Genomic DNA, 26325 nt, shown 5'->3' on the forward strand with positions numbered 1-26325 from the left:
CCTTTAACCCAGAAAATCTAGTGCTGACAGGCTGGGTGGGGAGTCTGGGTAACTTTTTTTCCTCCACCCTCCTCCTTTCTCCAACACATACTCTGGGAAAAATATGACAAATGCAGATACAGATGAGAACTAGAAAAGCCAGGATCCACAGGTGTAGATCTCTTAGTTTTGTTTTGTTTTTTTTCTGTTTGGCAAAAGAATTATTCCAGTCTTTCAGGGAAAAGGTGGGAAGAGTTTATGTGGCTCATAATTAGACACCTGAGTCACTTGGCTTCTGATGACTTCACAAAAGGTACTTAATAAACATATGTTCATTGATTGATTAAAGTACATGAAAACAACTCTCCAAGACATAACATAATCATATAACTTTTTGGAAACACTCATCACAACATATATTATTATTGTTCCTCAAACATACCAAACAACAACACAATTTCAGACTGCTAGCAACCATTCACATCCTCTCCAAGTTGTGCATGACATACAGACATAAGGTACCTGATGGAAAACAGAATGGGAGCATGAAAAGCCAAGTGGCACAGTGGACAGAGTGCTGGACCTGGAGTCAGGAAGATCTGATTTCAAAGTTCCTCAGACTCCTACTAGTGGGACTCTAGGTAGATATCTGCCTTAGTTTCTTCATACATAAAATAGGGATAAGAGCGGAATCTACATCACAGGACTATGAGGTTCAAATGGGATAATATTTATAAAAAAGCACTTACCATCGTGCTTGGCCCAAAGGCACTTAAACCTTTGTTCCCTAACTACATATGGGAGAAAGTAGGAGCTGTCTGGGAAAGTTCAAAGATACAGAGAATGGGGAGTCTATAAAAATCAAACAACCTTGTTCTATAAAGTAATTCTCTACATGCTCAATGCTTCTTTCAGGGCATGTGGCTTGGATTCCTTTCCAATCCAAGCATTTGTTCTTATCCTCTACAAGAGACCGTCAGGCAATTTGAATTCAAAGTACTTAAGCTGTCAGAGAAATTATTTCCGACATTCTTTCGGTCAGTATTAATAGACTAAAAAACTTACAGCTCTCTTAAATTCTTGGCTTGTGCTTACGAGCACCTACTGACTCATTATAGCAGTGGGTAGGAGCTATATCAAGAAATTATCCAGTAGTCAGCCCCTTTCTCTAAGTTAAATAGAGAACACCAAAATAGAACATTCTCTGTATAATACCTTACAAATGTTCATCTGTATAGCATGTTTTTTTTTTCTGAATTAAATACACTTTCCTGAAATACATGCGTGTGTATGTATGTATTTAACTAAAATTTCTCTTTGGTCAGTCAGCACTGAATGGAAATAGTATGTGCAGCATCACCCACAAGCAGCATTTAATAAGGAAAGACCACAGGACTTGAAAAGTCCACAACAAATAAACAGTCTGCAAGAACACACTCAGTTTTCACAAAGAAGGGCATTCACCCGCTCCTTGTATGTCTTTCATAAAATCATGGAGCCGAAAGGAGCCTCAAGTCATTTGGCCAACTGGAGAGACTTACACGAACTGATGCTGAGTGAAATGAGCAGGACCAGGAGATCATTATATACTTCAACAACAATACTAGATGATGACCAGTTCTGATGGACCAGGCCATCCTCAGCAACAAGATCAACCAAATCATTTCTAATGGAGCAGTAATGAACTGAACCAGCTACGCCCAGAGAAAGAACTCTGGGAGATGACTAAAAACCATTACATTGAATTCCCAATCCCCATATTTATGCCCACCTGCATTTTTGATTTCCTTCACAAGCTAATTGTACAATATTTCAGAGTCTGATTCTTTTTGTACAGCAAAATAACGTTTTGGTCATGTATACTTATTGTGTATCTAATTTATATTTTAATATATTTAACATCTACTGGTCATCCTGCCATCTGGGGGAAGGGGTGGGGGGGTAAGAGGTGAAAAATTGGAACAAGAGGTTTGGCAATTGTTAATGCTGTAAAGTTACCCATGTATATATCCTGTAAATAAAAGGCTATTAAAAAAAAAAAAGTCATTTGGCCAAGTCTCTCATATTTCAGTATAAGATGGCAATCAAGAACACTAACGCCCTTTAAAGTTGCAAAGACACTACTCTGGATGCGAGAGGTATTCTGGTCAGGTCCTATTACCTTTGGGACACTGGGGATTATTACATGCTAGGAAGAAAGAGCTATCTGGCTTAGCCGAGAGCACTGGGCTTCCGAGTCAGGAAAACCTCTGAATCCCAGCTCGGTGACACTCGCTAGCCGTGTGTCCCCGGCCAAGCCTATCAGTACAGATGAAGGGGACTAGATGGTCCTGCAGGACTTTCCAGCTCTAAATCTCTGTCCACATAAAACTTAGAAGGATCCTCAATCATAGGGACATGTGCCTACGGAGGCTATTAGGTACCTTGTGTGTGAGGTAGCCAAAAAACAAAGCCCAAACCCAGCTCCGGTTCTCGGGGAGCCAACGAGGAGGCAGCAAGCAAACCATCTTGTACAAAACGGACCGAGAAGGGAATAAAGCGGGGCTGGTTTAAAAGGGAAGCCCAGGAAAGGTTTCTCGCAGCAAGGGGCTTTCGCCGACTCTAGAAGGTGGGGATGGAGAAGGGTTAAAGAAGGGGCGCAGTTCCTAGTGGCGAGGTAGGGGGTCGTGGGCGAGGAACAGTCAGGAGGAGGAGCTGACAGCCCAGAGGAGAAAAGAAGACGCGGCTGGGCGGGCCCCGACGCGGGGACTCCAGCATTTAAAGGGCTGTCAAACGGAAGGAGGGGACCCCCGGCAGAGCGGTGACCCCGGCAGAGCGGTGACCCCCGCGGCGATGACAGCGGCCGAGTTCCACTCTCCAGCCGCAGTCTTTCCGGGCGGATCAGAAGCTGTCCACAGGGGCCCGCGGGGCCCGGGGCATTGTGGGGGAGGGGAGGCGGACGCGGCCCCAGCCCCGCTCTCGGCGCCCCGGCTCTCACCTCCAGGCTGTAGGTGCTGCGAATGGCCATGAAGTCGCCCAGGGCTTCGGCTGCACTGCCCTCGTCTAGGTTCAGCTCCTGACAAAGGGCCTGAAGCGCCTCCCGGGCGGCCCCAACCCCGGCCGCCCCCAGGCCACGAAGCTCGTCCTGAAACATCACGCCCCGGGCCCGAGCTTCGGCGGCAGGCGCTCAGCGCCTACGCCTCCCGCGTCTACCTCGGGCTCGCCGGGGCCACGGCTCCCCCACAATCCTCCGCGCCAAAGCGCGCGAAAACTCTGTCCCGGAAAGGGGCGGGATCTTGAGGAGCCGCGGAGCTGTCCTCCCTTCCGAGTGCCTTTTCTCTGGAGCTGCCCCAGCTCCTGGACTCCCCACTCCCCCTGCCTCCTACTTAGGCGGCAGGGAAAAGAGTTTCGGTCTTGGAGTCAGAATAGTCTGTGCGAAAAGCTCAAAAGTCTGTCCTGAACTTATGTGCCTCGAGGGCTGCTGGGAATTGTAGTCCGCATCCTGTGGTGGCCGGGGATGGGGCGGAACGAGATGGGATGGGGGGGGGGGGGGGGGGGGCGCAGGGAGCCGGAGGGCGGAACGCGTCCGGGCCGAGCCAAATTCGGTCATCTGGTACTTGTTGGCCGAGTTCTCTGCACCCACGCGAGCTCCTCCACCGAGATCCTCCTAGCCATAGCTCTGGAGCCTATTGTTAAATTCGGTGTAAGTGCTCAGATCGAGAAAGGCAAAAGTGCTCGGGTTAAGTGATGGAGAAAATGTGAATAATAGAGATTAAACTTAAGTGTGCTATAGCCGGTTGTCAAACATTCGCCAGCGCACCCTCGCTTTCCCTACGGTGTCATTCCGTTACCTAGGGCGATCCAGGCAGCTTCATCCGTGCGCCCTGAGGCGAAGATGCCTAAGGGCCCCAAAGGCCCTTGGGTGTCATGGACCCCCTTGTTTTAAAATAACTGGGAAAAATTAAGGACTGCGCTCCTCGATTATCTTCCTTTAAGGATGCAAGAGAAGAGAACGATCCTGAGAAAAATGAAACAGGATGACTTGTGTAAAACTCGGGATGTGAGGGGGTGGGGTGGGGGTGGGGTTTACTTTTGTCTTCCCGATCGATTCACAAACAAACAAACAAACAAACAAAAAAACCACACAGGTGGTTACCTATTTTCCTGAACTGGAAAGGATCTCGGAAGGAATCTGGTCTAACACTTACAGTCTAAGCAAGAATCCCCTCTACATTATCCATTACCTACATCTAACCTACAACTGCAGAGTTCGAGACCTCCATCGAACTCCCCATCTCCCAAAGCAGACCATTCTATTGTTGAACAACTCTAACTGGAAATTCTGACCCACACTGAACAAAAATCTGCCTTCCTCTAACTTCTTTATTTTGGTCCGGATTTCATTTTCTTTGTTAAAAATCAAGCTCCTAATTTTTGATTTTTCAAACTTTGTGTTATATTCCATAAAATCCTTATTCATATTTTAAAATCCAAAAGATCTGCTGATTGCTAACTAATATGTACCGTTTACAGAATACTTTAAAGTTTGCAAAATCCTATCTCAAGGTGCAAATACATATATGTATATGTATATATGTGTTTATACATAAATATTCACGGTGTGATCTATCGTATGTAACTCGTGCTGAAATCGTCCCCATTGTAGTCAATTAATTAGCATTTATTAAGTACCTCCTTTGTTCTAGGCACTGCGCTAAATGCTGGGGAACACAAAGGAAAGCAAAAATTAGTCCCAGCTTCCAATTTCACCTGGGTAAAGGGGGGGAGAGGTGGGGAGGAGAAAACAACAGCCATAATATGTACAAGTTAAATTGACAATCTGGAAGATAATCCTAAAATTAAGATCAGGAAAAACTTCTTGAAAAAGTTGGAATTGTAGCTGAGACCAGAAAGAAATAGGGAAACCAAAAGTCAGAGATTAATGAGGAAGAAAGGCATTTCAGGAATAGGGGACAGTCAGTTAAAAATACTCAGAAGTGTGGGTGAGGATCGTAGAATTCTTGGTGTTGGTCTTCTGGAGGTCTTGGGAGCAGTCTTCTTTTCAGCAGAACAATCACCACAAGAATAGCCAGGTTTTGTAAAGTCCAAAAGTCTTTATTGTCTCCTTCCCCTGGTACTCGGCTAGCTTTCTCCAGGCCTTCAGAGGGGACTTGGTTTCATTGGAGAAAATGCAGGAGGATAGACCACCATGGTGGTGTAAAATGAAGTGAGTAAGAGTCCAAGGGTTTGTGCTTCAGCCTCCAGCCACCACATAGGATGATGGAATGAATCTGTCTCTGCATCTTTTGGCTGAGTTTGTCTCAGCTTATATGCTCTATACTGAGTATAAACCAATCGTTATATCACTAGGAAACCATTATTTATTGTAAGATTAAATCAATCATACTGAATTTTGAGAACTATTAAGCACCATGCTAAACTAGATAACCATTTTCTTTATCAATTTCACTGACTTAACACCTTGTAAGAATCTTTGTTTCAGAGTTCTGGCCCATAACAGGGGATAAGTTGTAAGAAGACTGGATTGGCAGGAAGAGATCAGGTTATAGAGACCTTTCTTAAGAAAATGAGACCAAGAGGGGTTAAGTAATTTAGCCAGTCATTTAGCTAGTATCTGAAGTAGGCTTTGAATTCAGATCAATCCTGACTTCAAGTCCAGTGTTGAAGTGACTGTATCACCTATTTGCCTCCAAATCAACAGTCATCGGATTTAGGGATTCTAGACCAACCTTTTCAGTTTACATATGAGAAAACTGAGACCAGAGGACTTGACATCAAAAAGTTTATAAGCCACAGAGTTAGAATGTGAAAAACAGGACCCCTGATTCCAGGTCAGATCTTTCCCTTATGCCAGATTATTTCAGAGGAGTTATTTGAGCAGTTTTAAAGCAGTTTAAAATTTAAAGATTTAAAGCAGTTTTATAGTAGCTGATTATATATTTATCCAGGATTCAACGAAGGTGGAATCAGGGAAAATCAAGTAGAAACTGAAGAGGAAATATTTGGCAACTACCTCCAAATCATTGTCCCTAAGAAAATCAATTTGATCTCCCAAAAGCCATAGCTTGCAGCTAGTGATGAAGTAGATAAAAACAATGGGCTTAGAAGCAGGAAGACATCTTCATGAATTATTAGCTGGTTGCCTCTGGGCAAGTCACTTAACCCCATTTGCCTCAGTTTTCTCATCTGTAAAATGAATTAGAGAAGGAAATGGCAAAGCATGCCAATCAATATCTCTGGCAAGAAAACTTCAGTTAGAAAGTCATAGAGACTGACTGAAATGACTCAACGATAACAGTACCCTATGGCATAGAATAAAAAAGAAAAGAAACTGAAAAACAAAAGAAAATCAAAGGATACATTGCTAGACCTGTCAGCTAGAAGGATCATGGAAGAGAGTAGCTGAAAATAGAGAAATTCTTTGGAATTTCCATCTAGGAATCTCTAATGCTTTCATTTCATCTAGACTACACCTACAAAATAGGGTTCTTGAAAATGAACCATTCTAGAGAGCAAAGGGCTATAAAACTGCAAATTTTGATCCAGTAGTGGCTCTACTGGGTCTGTATCCCAAAGAGATCATAAAAAATAAGGAGGAAGGACCCACATATGCAAAAAATGTTTGTATCAGTCTTTTTGTAGTGACAAGGAATTCTAAGTTAGGTGGATGACCATCAGTTGGAGAATGGCTGATTAAATTGTGGTATATGAATGTTATGGAGTATTATTTTTTTATAAGAAATGAGCAAGCTAATTTCAGAAAGGCCTGGAGAGACTTACATGAATTGATGCTAAGTGAAATGAGCAAAACCAAAAGAACATTGTACACAGCAACAAGAAGATTATATGATAATCAACTGTGATGGATGTGGCTCTTTTCAAGGCAGTTCTAATTGACTTGTGATGGAAAGAGCCATCTGCATCCAGAGAGAGAATTGTGTAGACTGAATGTGGATCAAAGCATAGTATTTTCACTTTTTTGTAATTTGCTTTTTTTTTTCTTTTTTTTCCTTTTACCTTTGATCTGATTTTTTGAGTGCAGCATGATGAATATGGAAATATGTTAAGAACTGTACATGTTTAACCTATATTGGATTGGTTGCTATCTATGGGAGGGGATGGGAGGTTAGAGGGAGAAAAATATGGAATACAAGATTTTGCAAAGATAAATGTTGAAAACTATCTTTGCATGTATTTGGAAAAATAAAAAGCTATTAAAATTATTTTGAAAAAAGAAAATGAACCTATTCCAAAGGAAGCATTACAAGCAAAAATCACAAAAGTATTATAGGAAATCAAAGATTCATTATGCTTGTTCTCTTAAGGATTAGAAGATTTATTAAACATATTTTATATACAGAGAATTGTGTTAATCCTAGAAAAGATATAATTTTAGATAAGACATTGTTCTCCTAGTATAGAAATGTGACACACATTCAAATAACCATAGTACACAATAAGCATGTCAGAGATAAAAGCAAAATCCTGTATAATATTGGGGACACTGTCTTAGTGAATGGGAAAATCAGAAAATGTTTTTCAGGGGAGGTGGCACTTGATTTGGGCACTAAAGGATATGTAGAAATTCAATAGGTAGAAAGCAAGAGTGAAGCATGGGGGCAGGATGAACAAAAATGCAGACAGGAAAGTGGAAGGTATATTCTAGAGACAGTTTGACTTTGATCATAGCATGGACTGTACGGAGGAATATGAAATAAAAATTAAGAGATCTAGTGGTTTCAGATTACAGAGGTCTTTGGAACTGCTACATGACCAGGATCAAGTCAATAACAGCATGTTTACTCAATAAAATAACTGTTTTTCCCATATGTCGTCTTATACCATATACTGCTTGAGGGTAGGGGTTCTGTTTTCTATGTCATTACTATCTTTCTTTGGACCCTTCTGAGTACAAATATAACACAAGCTTTAATAATCACATATGAAATGAAACGGATTTTTCCATAAATACATCTTGCCCATTACTCTAGTGTTTACCCATTTCATCTAATATGAGAAACCTAGGATTTTTAAATAGAAAATGAAGAATGGTGAAATTAATCTGTCCTTGTATTGATTCCTGCACCTAAATACAGACATCATTATTCATCATGTATATTGCTATATTTATTTAAATTCTCAGGGAGTATCCACTAATACAGTTATATAGTTACTGTTACCATATTTAATACTTCAGTGATCTTTTAGAACAAACACAACATTGCCCTTCAGAAAAATTCAAACACATGACATTCCAACGGTCAAAAAAGAGCAGTTGATGGTGGCAGGAGAGGGTGGGGTCAGCCCTGGGCTCACCATTCTTGCTGGGAAGGGAAATTGCTATGTAGTTTTTGAGGGAAGAAGCAGTGATGGGATCTTATAATTGGCTTCTTCACAATTACAATTCTTGAGTTCTGAATCAACTTTTACTACTATAGTCTTTGAGCAGAAAAAAAAAAGATAAACTGAAAAGCACATAGACTTAAAAATAATAAAACAATTGCATTCTCTTAGGCCATTGCCCCAAAATCAAAAGTCTTCTCCAGGGGATTCTTTCTGGATGTTAAGATCTAGAAAAGCTTTTCCTTCAAGAGATTATGTAGGCACAGAAAGCATAAAAAGGAGGATACTTCCTTAGCATTTGTTGTGTTTAACTCCAAAATTAAGGTAAATTTTTCTTACCAAATCCCCAAGTCCCAACTTTGCAACAATAGGAGTTACTTAGGAAAGTAGACATAAGTCTGATGTTTTAAGTTCATTTAGGAGTCATTTTAAAAGAGCAAAGAAATCAGTGTCTGATAGGAAATGTTTAAGCTTTAGGATACAAGTCAAATTATATAATAATTTCCCTTCACTTTCAAGTACTTAAGACATCTCAATTAAGAGGAGATTTGGACACTAATTATTTTAAGCTTTTTTAAAAAGCTACATTTCTTTAATTCTTTTCCTCTCACACCAGTTTCACAACTAGCCAGGCTGCTTCCCACCCAAAACAATCTAGTTCATCTTCCTTTATCACCTTTGGCCTATCCTTTTTGTTAATTGGATGAAAGTAGAAAAAAAAAATCTGTGTAGCAACTGCTTGTTAAACTGCTTGAATTTACTGGAATAATTAGAATTAAGCATAAAATTAAAAGTGGGCTATTCTACATGATGTGTATGAAGCACTTATGTTTTCAAATTATTTTATTGGCAAGCACAGTCAGTTTAAAACAGCACACAATGAAGCTTCAATATTGCTGTTATTTAAGATATGAAGGCAGTCTTTTTCTTCACTCTTTTTGGATGGTGAAAAATAACATCTTAAAATATGAATTTTCATATCCAAGTTTACCACCAAGGTCTAGAAATTTTACAAGTTAGACACTCACAAAAGGGGAAGAGCACAATATTATATAACAGTTCTATGCTGTTCTTCCTGTAATATTGTACTTAAGTGTTTTCACATATTTGGCAATTATAGTGAGCATTTCATAGCATTCCAGTAAATACATGTCGACTTTGAGAGACTTTGCTCAGTTAGATGCAGATATGATTATTTTGAGAATTTTTTTCTTTTCCTTTTTTAACATAAATTTTATTTTCTATTCCACTGACAAATACAAATATAAAAAATATGATCAAGAGCATAAAAATAGGAAAAGCAAACATGGATTCAAAGGGAAATAACAAAAGATTATAAATAATTCCACGTCTGCAATTTGCTCACTTAGTGATCATTAGCCCCAAACTGAAATATGTTTATAGGGATTTTTAAACGCAGTCTTAGTAGCCAGAGAGGATTTTTTTTTCTTGATCCTATTTCACCTGGAAGATAGGGACTTTTGCCTCACCTTGAAGACAGAAGCTTTCTAAATGTTTATCAGAATAATCTTAAATCTTAATCTTCAATTAGGCATGATGCATTAATATTTTGGTCTTGTTCACATGTGGTTTATATAGACTGTAAGCTTTTTGAGGGCAGGGAATTTTTGTCTTTTTTTTGAATTTCTAAGGTTTAGCACAGTGTCTAGCACACAGTAGATCCATAAATATTCATTGGTCTGGTTTTTAGTTTAGACTGAAGGACATGAAAGATGCATTCTCAGATTTCAAATGTATAATTACTGAGACACAATCATTTAAAAGTCCTTAAAAGCTACTGTTCAAGTAATTGTGGCCTTCCCAAATGTTATAATCTAGAAATGACCTTTGGTAAAATTCTAATGAAAACCAATATCTTGGGGTCTAAAGCAAAATGAGACTAAAGTCTAAGAAAATATTTTTTGTTCTTGTTTTTTTAAAGGTATCTTTAACAATATCAGTATCTTTTCTATTCATTATGTACTCCAACTTTCCTCTTCTTCAAAATTCTTATCTTGTTCTTGTTTTTCTTTCCTCTCTTCACTTCTCACCCCACTCATTTTTTCTTTTAAAAATAGACTGTTTTTCTTTATATGGTTCTTTAGTTTCCAAAGAAACCATTTAAAATCAGGTTTGTCTACTCTAGAAGTCAGAGAATGAACTGTGAGGGCTAAGGGAAGTCAATAGAAAAATGAAGATATTCAGTGAATCATTTCATAGTAAAATACTCAGAAGACTGAGGAAAAAATGAGATGGGATATTATTCTACCACTGGGTCTATAGTCATTCTTTTTTGTTACCTGAAGCATTCCAATATGGGACTGAAATCAATTCTTACATTTTTTTTTAAAGATATCTTGTTCTGTATACCCAAAGAGCTATAAAAACATATGTACCCTTTGACTTAACATTACCACTACTAGGTCTGTGATCAAAAAGAAAAAAAAAAGCAATAGGAAAAGAACATATATGTACAAAAATATTTATAGCGGCTCTTTTCTGGTGGCAAAGAATTATAAAGTGAGGGTATGCCCATCAATTATAGAATAGTTGAACAAACTGTTCTAGGTTTCTGATAGTATACTATTATACTCTTAGAAATGATGGGCAGGATGCTCTCAGAAAGACTTGAGCTGATGCCAAGTGAATTGTACTGTGTATGAAGTAACAGCAATAGTGAAGGATAATCAGCTTTGAATGACTTAACTATGCTCAGGAATAGAGTGATATAAGACAACTTTGAAGGACTTATATCCATCCCCAGAGAAAGAATTGATGTCTAAATACAGACTGAAGCATACTTTTTTTTTCAACTTTATTTCTCTTGTGAAATTTTTTTGGGGGAATCTATGTTTTCTTTTGCAGCATGATATGGAAATATGTTTTGCATGACAACATATTAGACTATATCTAATTGCTTCCCTCCTTAACAAGGGAGAGGGAGAGAGAGAGAATTTTGAACTCAAAAGATTTTTAAAATGTTAAAAATTGTTTTTAATATGTAATTGGGGAAAAATAAAATACCATGTAAACTTATTTTTAATTAAAAAAAGAAAAAAAAGACATCTTATTCTTTCCCCTTTCCTTTCTTTCATCCATTCTTTCCTCCTCTCCTTTGCGTATCAATATGTATGATTTAGAGTGAAGGGAGGTTGGCAAGTTTTGGTAAGATTTCCTTTCAGTCAGAATTGACTTTAGGAGAAGGCAGAGTAGATAGTTTTATGTATGTGTGTATGTGTATATATGTATGATTTTTCCACAGACAAGCACAAAGCTTGTCTCATGAAAAACAAAACCCACAAAAAACCCACCCTCTTCTCTGTTCAAGAATTTTACGAAATGCCTCAAAGATTAATTCCTTTTACTCAGGGTTTGTTCCTTCTTAAAATGTAAATATGCCTTAAAAAGTTAACATGTTAAGTTTTACTATTCATTTTCAATTTAGATTAAATGAGTTTATAATTCAAAGATTTGAGTTTGTCAGAACTTTACTGAAAATAGATTTTGGTCAGGGAAAAGAAAAGAATGAAAAAAGGCACTGGATATGGAATTGTAACAAGTAAAAAAACTAAAGCTAGAGGTGCCAAAGACAAACTTTGATGGTTTTGCCAAAAACCTGCCCTCATTACAGGGGAGGGTGACTGGGAAAGGCCACCAATATAATAATGTTGGCAGGAAAAACGGTGTAGTTTTTGTCTAATATATCTCAGTTTTTCTTTCTCTTTTCTTGTAAACTGAATCATTTCAACAGCCTCCTAATTTATATCCCCGACTTCAGTCTCCCTTCTCTAATATATGTTCCACACATGATGTATTCACTATTTGGATCTGATCATGCCAAATACACTGCTCAAGAGTTACTGCCTCTAAGATAAAATACAAGCTCTTCTGTTAAAATCTTTCATGGTCTCGTTCCAGCTTATCCAGAAGAATACTGCCAATATGGGCAACTTGCTGTTCTTGTCTTACTTTTGGATTTGTATCTGTAATGTTTAGCACAATTTCTAGAACATAGTGGGTACTTAATACACACTTATTGCTTGCTTGCTTTTAATCTTGCAATTATGAAAAACAATTGCTATTTATATATAGTGATTACATTACAAAAGACTCATGTAAGAGAAAAGACTACACAAAATATATTATTTAACATTTAAATATTTAATATTGCAAACAGCAATATGCAGTATAATGTTTTGTTTAGTTCAAATCACTGAAACTGAACAAAATGAAAATTCCAGAAATTTCTGTTTAGGGAACAAAGATTTTATAAGGGTTTTATAAACCCAACTCTGGTGGGAAAAAAACCCCTACCACAATTCATCTACAAAAATAATAAAAATTTTGAAGTAAGTAGATATTTCTAAAACCTCTAATGTAATTTTATTGATTATTTCTTCAATCCTTCTAATAGCTGAATAGAGTAGGAGTCTTAAGTGACAGTGAAAGTTTCAAGTAAATTCTCCACAAAAATCATATATTGTGTTCTTTCTTTCATCTTGGGAATATATAGCCTATGGAGAAAAAGACAATATTTAGTCCTGAAGTTTCAAAAGTAACACCACTTAAATATAAATAAGAGAAGTTCTTCTGCACTACAGAAAAGTTTCTTCTTCTAACCCTTCCTCCCTGGATCAGGGAGGGCATCCTGAGTTAACTAGATTGGAATCACCCATCATTGTAACTGTAAACTTGCTATTGCTTATCTATCTGGATTATCCAACATACAGGTTTTAAACACAGGTACAAAAGGTAGTACTTTTTTCCATTGTTTTTTTCCTAATAATTTAAAGTCTGCCCTACTCTATACTAATATTCTAACTCCTCAAAGAGGTTTCAAGAAAGATGTCCAACCATTTAAGTAGAGCAGTAAATATCCCAGTTCATTCAGTGCTTTTATTAAGTATGAAAAAGACAGGTTTCAAAGCTTCTGTGTCTTTACATAGATCTGGGTTCTCACCTGATGTTTGTGGATTCCAACTATTTCTAACAGATAAAATTGAAGAACTTCCTCATTCTGCATGCTTCAGGTCTGGGCTCTGGTTCTGCACCTGCTTTTTGGACTCTGCAAAGAGCCTGGCAGGCAATAATACGCACAGAAGGCTCAGGATCTTGCAGCAGAGGTCTCAGAACTAAAGAAAAGAGAAAAATGCTGATTAAAGGCTCGGTCAGATTTAATTCTTTGATTCAAATGTGGAGCATTGGTCCCCATACAGTATAGGAAAGAATATAGGGTCTCCATGTGATTTACTTTCTACCTGGCAGCTTTAGATCTTTTTGACCTGACCCATGAAATGCACAGACCCCATTCCACCTTCTGCCAGTTTTATGTCTATAAATACATAGATGTCTTGGTCAATCCCTCAACAGTTATTTGTACCCTCCTTATATATTAAACATTCATTCCACACTTTATTCATGAGTAATAATTATATTTTCAAGTAACACTTATATTGCCAAATAATCTATTCATATGGTTTGTCTTATTAAATTATATCCTTAAGTTTAAAAAAAAAACAACAATGCAATTGGGGTTGTAAAGGAACATATTCATTCACTGTTGGTGGAATTGCCAACTAACAGAATATTTCTGGAGAGCAATCCATCAATATACAGTAAAAATTATAAAAATAATCATACCCTTATCCCAATTAAATTCTCAGGAGTTCCTAGAACTATATCTTAAAAGTTTTATTAAAAAAAACTTTATTTGTTCAAAGATTTTCATAGCAGCATTATATGTAATTGTAGAAACAAAAAAGAAACAAAAAATAACTGGAAACAATCTAAATGTCTAACAGTAATAAAATAAATTTTGATATATTAATTGAATAGTATGGTGTAATATTCACAACTATGAGGAATACAAAGAAATCCTCAAAAGAATTCTATTAAATACAAAGCAAAAAAGAAAAAGAAGAATCAGGAGAATAAAATATATAATATCAATGAAATAAAGAGGGAAGGTGAATGAAAATGATGGATTTAGAAGTGATTGAAAAACTGTTATGATACATTATTTTAATAGTTTTTTATTTTTTTTAAATACATGCAAAGATAGTTTTCAACATGCATTTTTACAAAACTTTGTGTTCCAAAATTTTCTCCCTCCCACCCCCCCAACTCTTCCCCTAGACAGCAACCAATCCAATATAAGTTAAACAAATACAGTTCTTCTAAACATATTTCCATATTCATCATTCTGCACAAGAAAAATCAGATTGAAAGGTGTTTAATTTGTTCTCAAAGGAATAGACTGTTCAAAGTTCTAATCTGGTTTTTAGATAAAGCCTTTAAAGCCATGTACAGTCTGAACCCAGAGACCATGACATCTAGTGGTAGCATATTCTAATCGCAAAAAAAGGTACCTAAGATCACAATACCCAGGCTCTTTCTTGATTGTTGAAATGGAAAAACTATAAAATGCCCACAAAACTTCACACTAACAACAAATTTCCCTCTCTTCTTATTGAAAAGTCACCATTAATTCAGCAGATATAACAAAGCAGTCATTTAGGTTGTGAACCATTTTTTGGAAAGTCTCAGCATTTTCTCACTAGAGCTACTAAAAAAAATGCCTCACATCTCCTAGCAGGCAAATTCTGGAAAATCCTTGAATCGGACAACAGACTAGGTTTCCAGATATGTATAGACCATGCCATTATGACTAAGTAAGGAATGGTATGAAGATTTAAGAAACTCACATTGAAATGTATAGCAGTGGATGACTGTTTAGAGATTTCATCTACTCTCCTGGTGTCAATTATCACTCATGCTAATGATAAGTGATCATCCCCTATCAAATTATAGTATCACTCTCTTTTCCAGAGCTCTGGTACCATATTTCTAACTGCCCACTAGATAATTTTACCTGGATATCCTATAACTATTTCAAGTATCTTCCCCTAAAACCTTTCCCTCCTCCTAACATCTATATTTCTGCTATTCACTCAAATTGGTAACCTCCATGTCATTTTTGACTCTTACCCTTTATTTTTATTAACTCCTATCAATTCTACTTTTGCAATCAAATCAGCCCATTCTAGGTTTAATCTTAACTGCCTAGGCCTCATCTTTTCTCATTTAGACAACTATATCCTCTTAATTAGTACTGTTTTCTCCATTATCTTCCACAACTCATTCTTAATATCACTATGTTAAGAATCTTCATATAAGATAATGTTTATAAAATATTTTTCAACCCTTAAAGTACTACATAATGTCAGATGCTGCTGTTTATATTAATGCCATTTTATTCTCATCTTTTTGATATTTATTGTACAGGGATTTATCATCTGTCCATGAACAATAATGAGCTTCTGATGTATAATTCTGGCCATCGGGTCCTTTTTTGCTAGGTGTTTGAGGGGTGCTGAATCTTTACAACCCATAATGAGATAGTACAGTTCCTATTATTCCCTTGAACACTCCAAAGTGATTAATAAATCAGGGCTCTTTAAGGATAATCTTTCTGTAGTTTCTAATGGCAATGACCTAATCCTGAGTCACCTTCATAAGCTCATTCCTCTTTCCACAAACAAATCTGCCTGACTCAACTTGTTCTGATCACATTATCCCTCTAGTTCTACTTTGCCTTTTCAGCCTTCTGTCATCCCCTCCATGTATACTATGTGGAGTTCTGTGTTCTTGCCAAACTATGTTTTAGCCAAAAGGGATCCTCCTCTACTTCCCATTCTTGTTCTATCCTCTCCTATGTCCATCCCTTTACTTTTCCCCATTCCCTAGTCCTAGAATAGGTTCCCTTTCCTCCCCTATCACATTGTTAAAGTTCCTCCTTTTCAGACCCTACTAAGGTGCCATCTTTTTCAAAAAGCCTTTCCCATGCTTCCAATCACATATGATCTCTCCCTCACTCCTCAAACTTCTCAAAGAACATTGTCTGGACCTCTTTACTGACCAAATTATCTTACATGACAGATATTTGTGTATTTGCTTTTTCTTCTATATTAAACCACAAAATCTTGAGCACAGGACTTTATAACATATCTATCTTTATAGCCCTAGTACTTAGCATAGTGCCTTGCAATAGCAAGTATTTAATAACTGTTTATTGAATTGAATTGGAGACCATCAAAATGCTGCAAAAAATAGTGCGACTAATGCTATAGGTTTCTCAGCTTTACCTTGCAGAACATCTGCAGTATATTAAACTAACCATATATGTGTTTCTATCTAGTCCAGGTGTCCCAGACAATCCCAGACATTCTCAGTCAACTTCAAAAATATATACGAGCTCCAAACTCTCCAAAGTTATCACCTACCTTCCTCTATCCACTCGGTCCCCTTCATTCGGAGTTCATTGTGGTCCATGTACTTTGCTAACAGCCCTAGATATAGGAAAACAAAGAAATAGAAAATCCAAAGAATCACTTATTTGGCATTATACTCTTGGAAATATATGGTAAAGCACTTCTCTCTTTTAGAAAATTAAACAGTTTGCAGATAATGAAACTAAGCAGTTTGAGAAAACTAAGCAGGTTCTAAGAGTCTGGTAGTTACCCAGGAAACCTGCTTTCCTTTCTCCCAGATATCTTTTTCATAGGGATTATCTTCAGGATAGTAATAACAGAATAACAATAGGGAAAGTTTGGGAGGATACACTGCTTCTTAGAATTCCTAGTTCTCTTCAAAACATAGTTCAAGTGCAATTTCTTACATCAGGCCTCTCCTGATCTGCAATATCAGCAGTATTCTCCTTTCTGAAATCACTTTGTATATATTTTATATTAGCTAATGGTCAGTTTCCTCCCCAACTCCCAAGAGAATGGAAGCTCCTTGAAGTATGGGGCTATTTAATTTGTCTTTGTATCCCAACACCTATCATAGTGACATATATAATGGATACTTAATAAATACTTGTTGAATTAATCAATGAATTAAATTAACTAGATAAATAAAATAAAATAATTGTCTAGTTACCTGTAAAAAGTATTGCTGCCCTTTTTAACTGGACCTGATGGTTTTTGATATAGTTCATGGTCTGCATCATGATGTTACATTTCCCCCTACATTTTTGTTCCTAGAGGGCAAAAGGGAGGAGAAAAAAGACATAATAAGCAGTGTCAATACAGATTTGATCTTTGTAAACTTCATTACTGCTTCCTATGGCATAGAATATATTATATGTGTGATTAAAATGAGAGTATTTGATAAATAACAACAAATCCCTAAAAGTAAAGTAACAGATCTCCACATCTTTGTTCATGATGCTCTGGAATGTTCTCTGCACTTTTTTTTTCTACCTATCCTTGAAGGTCCTGCTAAAAGTTCTTCCTCTTGTATCACAAAGCCTTCCCATGATGACTACAGAAATCTCTCCCTTCTCTGAACTTCTGTAGTATTTTTTGTCTGTTCCAGTTATGTGGCATTTAATCATTTACTTGACATTCATATTTGTCTTTTTGTGAATAACAGGCAGAATTTGTGATTTGTACTTTGTATCCCTCACAGCTGCTCATTGCCACCATAGTTGAATGAAGTAATGAATGACAGCACATAGAAGATAGGTTAACTGTTCTTATGGAGCTTACAAATCTACCCAGATAAAACTTCAAACTAACTGTTTTGCACTTGCTACTATAAAAATTGATTTTCTGCTACATTTAATATATTGTCACACTGATTTAACAGGTCAAAGGTACAACATTCCACCAAAATACCCAAGCAGGACTCTTCACCCTAAGCTTCTTCTGAATTTGCCTTGGGATATGCCTTGGGATATGTCCTTTGGACTTCCTTCAGTATCTCATGATACTAAATAGACTATATTGGATCTACTTTAGGCAGTAATCTAGAGGATGCCCAAAAGAGGCTAGTTAAGTTGAAGGAATTAGCAGGGTCAAACTAGCTCCAGGATTAGACCTCCTAGAATAATTCTGGGCAAAGCTATTAACTATCAATTTATGTATGTGGAACAGAAGAATTAAGGGGAAAGAAGAGAAAGAATAAAATGTGAAAGGTCTACACTACTTTAAAGGGATGGGGCAGTCCAGAGAAGACCACTGCTATCACCATGTCACAGGGGAGAAAAGCACACTTTTGAGATAGTGTTGTTATTACCCTTTATATTTCCCAAAGAGGACACCCCCTGATTATCCTCCCCTAGTCATGATTCTGATATGAGTTTCCTTAAGGCTATCCTGGTCCAAGCTTGGATCTGACAGCTCCAGAAACTTTAAGTTTGTGGAGAGAAAATAAGTGTCTCCAAATCAAGGCTGCAGGGGTCACAGCAGCAACAGTGATATTCACATAAGGCTGAATAATTGAATGGTCTCACACTGCCTCAGGGGTCCACACTGTTTCAGTGGTCCACACTGTCATCGCGTCTACTGTCAGCTTGTGAAACAATCCACTTCATTAGATCCAGGGAACAGTTTAGAGCTGGTTTCAAAGCTAATATATCACATTTAATTCAAACCAACAAACTGAGCACCTGTTGTGTGCTTAACAGTATAACCACTGAGATAAACTAGTAGAATTAGAAATCTATTTTGTAGTCCATTTTTTTTTTTTTTTTTTTTTTTTTTTTTTTTTTTAGGAAAAGGGATAAATGGAAAATAGAATTGAATTTAGTCACACTGAAACTACAGACCAGCAATCCAATGGTAACTACCAATGGAATAGAAAGGAGCAGGAAATGTCCTGCTAGTCCTATTTCCTTTATTAAGAAAAGTCATTACACCAAAAGAATTTACCACGGCACTCCTGTCCACTTACAAAGAATTTGCAGATTACTCCTATTCCAGAAGGATTGCTGTGCCAAGGATCTTTATTGTACACTTGTCGTGGCAGCTTCCATTTTAAGAAACGGCAACATATAGTAAGAACCCTACTGCTCTCCTGTGAAGGGTTGAAATTGGAAATAAACATCTGTTAAAAAATAAACAGGAACTACATTTGGCAACCCTACTGAAGCCACTAATAGGATCTATATCAGAGTTCTGGGTGGGAAGATCCTTTTCTCAAGAAAGGTATACCAAAATTTGGTGTTTTCAAGAGCTACATCATAGGTTAGGATGCATATCTTGGGCCAGAAATAAGGCCTAGTTTATCTGTTACTCAGCTCACTTTTGTGACATGTTTATTATTGTGCACAAACATATGCTTTGAGTAGTCAATCTGCTCACCACCCTCCATTTCTTCCTACCCTAAATGGCACATATTTGAATTACAGTCCCTGCAACAAAATTGGGCAAATGTTCCTCTTCCCTACTATCCCAATGGACCCAGAAAAGCCATCATATGCACACTACCCTTAAGGATTTCACCTCAACATCTTATGTCAGCTGGAGTTTCTGGCTTTCCTTTTGTCTCATCTATCATTCATCTTAATTATTCCTCATTTTGACTAATACTTTTTCCCTCAAGCTCCTAGTTCTGATGCCCTGATTTCTGCCATAGCCCTCTTCCCACTTTGAAAAATACCTTTTCTCACCTCAAAAGGCTCATCTTTAATCCTTGATTCGCTGAGAAATTAGTGGCAGGAGGTGAAAGGACAAAAGCCCATATAGACAGCAAATCTGGACCCATGGTTTAAGACAAGTTTTCAAAATGACAGTGTGACATTAGAATAAAATCCCATAGAAATCTCTGTGATTTGCTTACTACATGGACAGGAGAAAATGGCAATGCATCTTAACTTACCTCAGCTACTGCCTCATTTTCATCCTGCGAATGGAGAAGTAATGGAATCAAACTCTCTAGAATTTGGCCCTCTATGTCTTGCTTATTCTTGTGTTTCACCATCTTAATGGAGTCTCCAAAAACATTCACAGCAAAAAGATGGACATTTGGTCTAAACTAGGAAGAAGGTACCCCAAAGGAGAATTATTGAAATGTATTCACTCTTGTTTTATGGCAATAATCTATTACTACTCTGCTGCTCAAATATCTTCAGTGGCTCCTTATTGCCTATTAAGTAAAGCTGAAAATACTCTTGTCTTATATCAAAGACCTTCTTAATCTTGTCACTGTTAACTCTTGACGCCATTTTATAATACTTATTGTGTACTTTACACTCCAATTAAACTTATCTACCTTCTGTCCCTTAAATGTGTCATGTTTTTCTGTATTTCTTTTTACTCATAAAATTCCTAATCTCCAGAATGTTCTCATTCTTATTCTTCAACGCAATTTCAACCCCCATCCTTTATATTCCATCTCCTTCATGAAGGCTTTCCTAAATTTTCCCCTCCTACTACATTCATTGGTAATGACCTTTCCCTTCAGACCTCACACAGTACTTTCCTTTGCACCTCTCTGATGAACTTGTCATTATTGTATGTATGCTTTATTCTACTACTGGGAAATAAGCTCTATGAGAGCAGGGCTCCTCTCTTATCTAAACTTTGTGTGTTTCCTATTACTTAGCACAGTGCTCTGCATATATATGCTACTAAACTGTTATTAAATAGTTCTTGAATTGGACTAAATTAGGTTGAATTAAAATGAATTATAAATTGCTCATTTAGAAAAAATCATTCAATAATTCGACATAAACACTAACTTGAAGTTACTTGGCAGAAGGAAGGGAATCTAAAATTCCAATAAGATACACAGGCCATCTGTCTGCATATGAGCAGTAGAGGCTCATATGCAATTTCCCTTTCCCTCTTTGTCTTACATCACTAAATAGGGAGAATAGGGCTTTTTCTATCCGTATTTGTCACTTTATAACTGACATGGAACAACACTACACAGGTACCCTGTTCATGTGATCTTTTTGTAAGCCAGCTTCAGTATATTCAAATTCACTGATTAGTTTTTGAAAGTAAACTCAATCTTCTTTTCAATATATCCTCCTTCCCCACCTTGTAAGGCAGCCTGTTACAGAGAGTGAACATTAGATAAGAGGCCAGAAGAACTAGGTTCTAGTCCTGGCTCTGTAAATGACTTACTCTGTGAAACTGAGTAAATCCTTTGACTTTCTGGTGCCTCAATTTTCTAACACGTGAAATGAAGATAATGTTTTTCCTAACAAGTTCATATGTTTATCTTTAGCATTAAATCACATAGGCATACAAATATGCTCTTACAAATGTAATAAATTAGTGTCAGCAACTCTAATCATCATACCATATCTATGTATATAAAATGTACATATACATACATATATATACATATATATTCATATATGTGTGTGTGAGTGTATTATGTATATCTGTAAGCACCCCACACTTCACAAAGTTTCCCTTTCCCTCTTTGTCTTACATCACTAAATAGGGAGAACAGGGCCTGCATGGTAGTTTTGAGTGTAGTAAAGTCCATGGTATCAAGGAGACTTCGAAGTACATTGATGGAAAATAAAACAATCTTTTCATCTGTTTCACTTAAATTGCTTAAGATGACTGGTATCATGCCTTTGATAGCTTCCTCCTGCATGCCCAAAAAGAATTTCAATTAGAACCTTACTTGCAAAAGTCAATATAATATTTCATCCCAGGTTTGGCTAAAATTATTTACCCAGTCTTTCTTTAGTGCCTAGTGGTTTGATTCCCAACAGGAAACAGTTGCAGGAATGGAGAAAAGAGTTAAAGACAAGGCTACCAAGACATATTTTAAGGCCCCTAAAGCTAATCCTAACCCAATTTATTGTTTATGGCCAACTCTGATGAAGATGGGATGTATTTCTGTATCTCCATCTCAGTGACATGATTTTAGGTTTCATGTGAGGTTCAAAGGAGTATTTAATGGTTCTTTATTGTACCTGGTAATCAGAGGTTTGGGATATATTCTATATATGCTTTAAGATAAGCAATTCTGTATTGTTTTTCTATAAAGGAAGGTTCGCTAGGGGGAATTGGGAAGTGATGGTGATATAAACACAATTTTAATTTTTTTATTATACCTTTTTATTGACAGAACATATGCATGAGTAATTTTTCAGCACTGTCCCTTGTAATCACTTCTATTCCAACTTTTCCCTTCCTTTCCTCCACCCCCTCCCCTAGATGTCAGGCAGTCTCATACATGTTAAACATTAAACACAATTTTTTAAAAAGGCTATCAATAGTTCTGGGACCTTTCTCTCACCTTTCCTTGATGATGACAGAGAAGGCTGTCCATTCCTTTCAGGCTGAGAACTCTGAATTGATGATTTTCATGATATAGCCATTCTTCTAATCGAGTAATAGTATATCTTTTAGGAATCCTCCTGGCTAGTGGACTCTGGAAAAGCTACATGTTGAGTGATAATAGCAAATTAATTGGAACACTTGCTATTCATTGGAGAAATTCACCATCCCCCATCATACTCTGAGATTACAAGTATAAAGCTCACAGAACTTCTACTGATAAATGACAATTTTTTTCCTATCCCACCCCAGAAAATCCATAAGATGGAGACCTCACCCAGTATTATTTCTGGGGCATATCCTGGCAGGGAACTTATAGTCTTACATCTTTACCGTATCCTACTTCTAAAGAATGATTCTTACCTCAACAAAGAAGGCTGCAGATGTAAGTCTATGTTTCTCATTCCCTCGATTAAGTAAAGGGATTAGCAAGTATAAGACCTTATGAGCAAGCATACCATGTTTTTCCAATAAAACACTGTAAAGAAGAGGATCAGTATGATAACCCTATATCAGAATGGGGCTTGCCCAGGAGGCAATTGGAGCCATTATACAGGGACCCAATAGGTAATCTGAATTTTCTGCATGAGATAGAGGGCTATGGAGGGAATGACAGTGGCCTGAATCCCTGCAAAATCTGACTTTGAATTATCATTACTTGCCCTGCCTGCTTTGTGGAAGTCTTCCCACAGATTACATACCATTATTTTCTTTAGGAGACTAGGCTAATTTAAGTATCATGATAAATAAGACACATTAATGTCTTACTTGGCAAGAAGAGACACTCCATCAAGATGAAAATATTCCATTTCTAGCAGGTTCCATCCTTTTCTCTTTTCCATGACATTAAATTCATACCAGCATGCTGTTCTTAAGAGGAGGGTCTTGGTAGCCTGTATGGCAAAGCTTAATGGAAGCAATACCAGAATGAAAGGATACAAAATTTTCTTCAAAGAAAAATAACATTTACACAAACTAAGCTCTCTGTTCTAGTTTTACCATTGAGGGATGAGTATAAGTCCTAACAATAACTGTGAATCAGAGCATACATAATTGTACTTTTCTTCATTCCAGCTCCCTTAACATTCCCTTAATATTCAAGAAACCTAAATGGGTAATATTGCCTGGGAAGATCTTCCATTCCTACTTCCTAGCATTTGGAAATTCAACACATTTTTTGGTGGGGGAGATATGAGGAAGAAGAGGAGATTCATGACTTATGATATGGGTGCTCTGAAGGACACTTCTTTCTAATTGCTTTCTAAACTGCTTTCTAAAACTGCTTGTTATATATGTAATAGGAACTTAAAATATCAGATTTGGAAAGGACATTAGAAATCATCTAGTCCAATGCCCTCGTTTTTTTTTTTTAGAGGAGGTAACTGAGGCCCAGAGAGGAGAATTGATTTGAATCAGGTTAAATTGCCAATAAGTGGGAGAATCAGGACTAAAAGAAATGTCTTCCACTCTCAGTCTGAATCTTTCTTAGTCAAATGTGAACTCTGCATTACCATGCTGATTCCACTCACAGCACCTTTCCTGAAAGAAGGCAAAAAGATTTGGATACACAAAGAAATTTCCATCAGCCTTATAAAGAAAAGGTTGAAAAGCCATGAGTTAAAAGTAAAATAAAAAACTGTACCACTAAAGTAATACTATGTCTATGTCTCAGTATTATCCTTAGTAAGTTTGTAAGATACTTTGCTAATAAATAGACTTAGGCACTTCTTTTTAACCTTCAAAGGTCGTCACAGACAACCTGCTGTACGTATTCTGATGCTACTCTTGCTGTCCCACTCTTTTGTAGAGAGCTTGGTACCTCTTGGTCAGGCCCAGCTACCAACAAAATGCCATAGGAAGCCAATAAGTGTCTAGTGACCCTCTTATTTTTTCTTTGTTTTACTAACTATAAGCATGAATTTTATAACTGACAGTACCTCAAAGGGGTAGAGGTAGAAATATCTTTGTTACTAAGATACATATCATCAGGGATAGTGATATCTGACATTGTAAGACCAATGCTGTGATGAACCTGAATGAGGAGGGCCATGAGGAGTTGAGGAAAAAGTCGATACATTGCTGCTTGAAGCTTATTTCCCACAAATATTTCATAAAGAGCCTCAGTGGCCTGAAAGAAACAGAAAAGATATCAATTGAGCATAATACCTGACCACCCCAATTGCTGATTTTCCGTTTCACTTTTCTTTATACCAGCACATGTTACCTTAGCCCCTTGTCTTACTGGTATAAGATAGCCTCATCAATATAAGCAAAAGAAATTAGAGAATTGCTCCTTGAGGAGGTGCCCTTGAATCCCTGCAAAACCCATGTGCTTTACTGATGACAGAGTTAAGAGGATCTTGAAATATGCCTTGGTCTAGCCCTTCACTGCAGAGGAAACTAAAGGCCATCAAGAAGAATGGAACTGTTCACAGTCACCCAGTTCAATAATGGCAGCGCAGGGTCTAACCTCCAGGTCTTTTCATTCTTAATTCTGTGCTCTTTCTGCTACCATGATATTACCACAGAGAACCTCCAAGATTCACTGTCCAAGATTGGTGGTGTTGAGCTAAAAGGGAAAGTGGAAACAGAGAGAAGGGACGATGGAGAAGGGAATAAAATGCAATCCCACCTGGCAACCTTTTTTGAAGGTTGAAATCTATCCCAATACTTTTTAGTAAATTTAAAGCATCCCAGACTGGTACCTGAATCCAGCTTTTCCTCTCCCTTTTTCCCCTTCCCATTTATACTACATGTATCTTGTATATATGTGGTTATTTACTTGTTGTTTGAGAATGTGAACTTCTTAAGGACAGAGACTCTTCTTTTGCCTTTCTTGGTTTCCCTGGCACTTAGTATAATGCCTGGAAAATAGCAAGAACTGATTGATTCATTTCTGTGGATCAGTAGAAATATATGTTAGGAAGCAGATTCATGTGGCATGAGGATTAGAGGCATAAGATAAGAATGAAGAAAAGTCAAGAAGGTAGTTGTACCAAATGAGTGAGTCTTTCCCCAAGCTAATCCCCTTTCTCTCTCTGCTTCTTCCTTGTTCCCCTTGCCCCCCATACTCTAAGCACTCTGCACAGCACAGTGGACTCAATCCATGTGATGTAAAATCGATTAGAGCTATAAAAGGGAGTACCTCCTCAGTCTTTGTGCCCTGCCTACCAGACATCATGAATGTAACAGAGAGAACTGCACTGAAGATGGGAGAGGACATAAGATGGGTTACCGCCACAGCTATATATTCCATCTTTTCTTGATCGACATTGTGACACTTCTGTAGCTTCCTCAGCAGTCTCCACAGAATCCAGGTAGTGTTGGGCAAGTCAATATCAAGAGTCCTCCACAACTCAGCCAAATGTCTGAAAATATCCCAAAGCACTGAGACAGAGGGCAAACGTGATTCAAGGGTCTAAAAAAACTATCATGTTTACTAGGAAACTTTATTATGGCAAAGGTCACTAGTTTCAGTTCAGTCCCCCAGCATATGAAAAAACCCAACTTGTCAATATCCATGAGATATCTACCTTATTAGGCTTAGAGATTGAAGTTACTTCTTCATCCTAATAAGGATCTCCTTAGATTTTCTTACAGGAAATCATATGGATTCAGCTTTTCCACCTCATCTGAACTAACACATCCTTTTTTGCTTGTTTTTTTTTCTTTTTTTTTGGAGTGCTAGCAACTAGCTGTGGAAGGTGGGAGAGTGAGGGAGAAAGAACTCATGACCACGGAGGCATGGGAAGAACCAAGAAGGGAGTGGAAGATTCACCTTTGCAGTCATCTCAAAATCTTTTCTGTAAATATGTGAGCATTTTTGTTTTCTTGGGCTCTAGTTGTCCCAAAATTGTATTGTTCATTTGGCAGACTTGATTAATGCAAAAATCAGTATATCCCTTGCCTA

At 37.4% G+C, this 26325-nt stretch overlaps 2 protein-coding genes across 7 annotated transcripts in view; both read right to left on the reverse strand.

Moving 5' to 3' along the window:
* The window catches only part of RBL1 (RB transcriptional corepressor like 1), a 56798-nt gene extending 53400 nt beyond the window's left edge, over positions 1–3398 (reverse strand). For 2 of the 5 annotated variants that reach the window (XM_031954039.1, XM_031954038.1), the window contains exon 1: positions 2957–3398. In XM_031954039.1, coding sequence (XP_031809899.1) covers positions 2957–3112 — 156 coding nt within the window. In that variant the 5' untranslated portion in view covers positions 3113–3398. The remainder of the gene's footprint in view (positions 1–2956) is intronic. The other 3 variants (XM_031954041.1, XM_031954037.1, XM_031954040.1) reach the window with 2 other exon arrangements.
* Positions 3399–12485: 9087 nt separating this feature from the next.
* The window catches only part of MROH8 (maestro heat like repeat family member 8), a 58112-nt gene continuing 44272 nt past the window's right edge, over positions 12486–26325 (reverse strand). Inside the window, exons 13-24 of one of the 2 annotated variants that reach the window (XM_031954042.1) lie at positions 25651–25783; positions 24353–24543; positions 23184–23321; positions 22779–22893; positions 22375–22518; positions 21553–21717; positions 19987–20142; positions 19060–19182; positions 17263–17362; positions 16605–16670; positions 13283–13454; positions 12486–12836 (exon numbers count right to left, since the gene is read on the reverse strand). In XM_031954042.1, coding sequence (XP_031809902.1) covers positions 13309–13454; positions 16605–16670; positions 17263–17362; positions 19060–19182; positions 19987–20142; positions 21553–21717; positions 22375–22518; positions 22779–22893; positions 23184–23321; positions 24353–24543; positions 25651–25783 — 1477 coding nt within the window. In that variant the 3' untranslated portion in view covers positions 12486–12836; positions 13283–13308. Of the gene's footprint in view, positions 12837–13282; positions 13455–16604; positions 16671–17262; positions 17363–19059; positions 19183–19986; positions 20143–21552; positions 21718–22374; positions 22519–22778; positions 22894–23183; positions 23322–24352; positions 24544–25650; positions 25784–26325 lie in introns of those variants that run through there. The other variant, XM_031954043.1, reaches the window with a different exon arrangement.

This window comes from Sarcophilus harrisii, chromosome 2 (genome assembly GCF_902635505.1).
Source record: "Sarcophilus harrisii chromosome 2, mSarHar1.11, whole genome shotgun sequence".
Classification (NCBI taxonomy): Eukaryota; Metazoa; Chordata; class Mammalia; order Dasyuromorphia; family Dasyuridae; genus Sarcophilus; species Sarcophilus harrisii.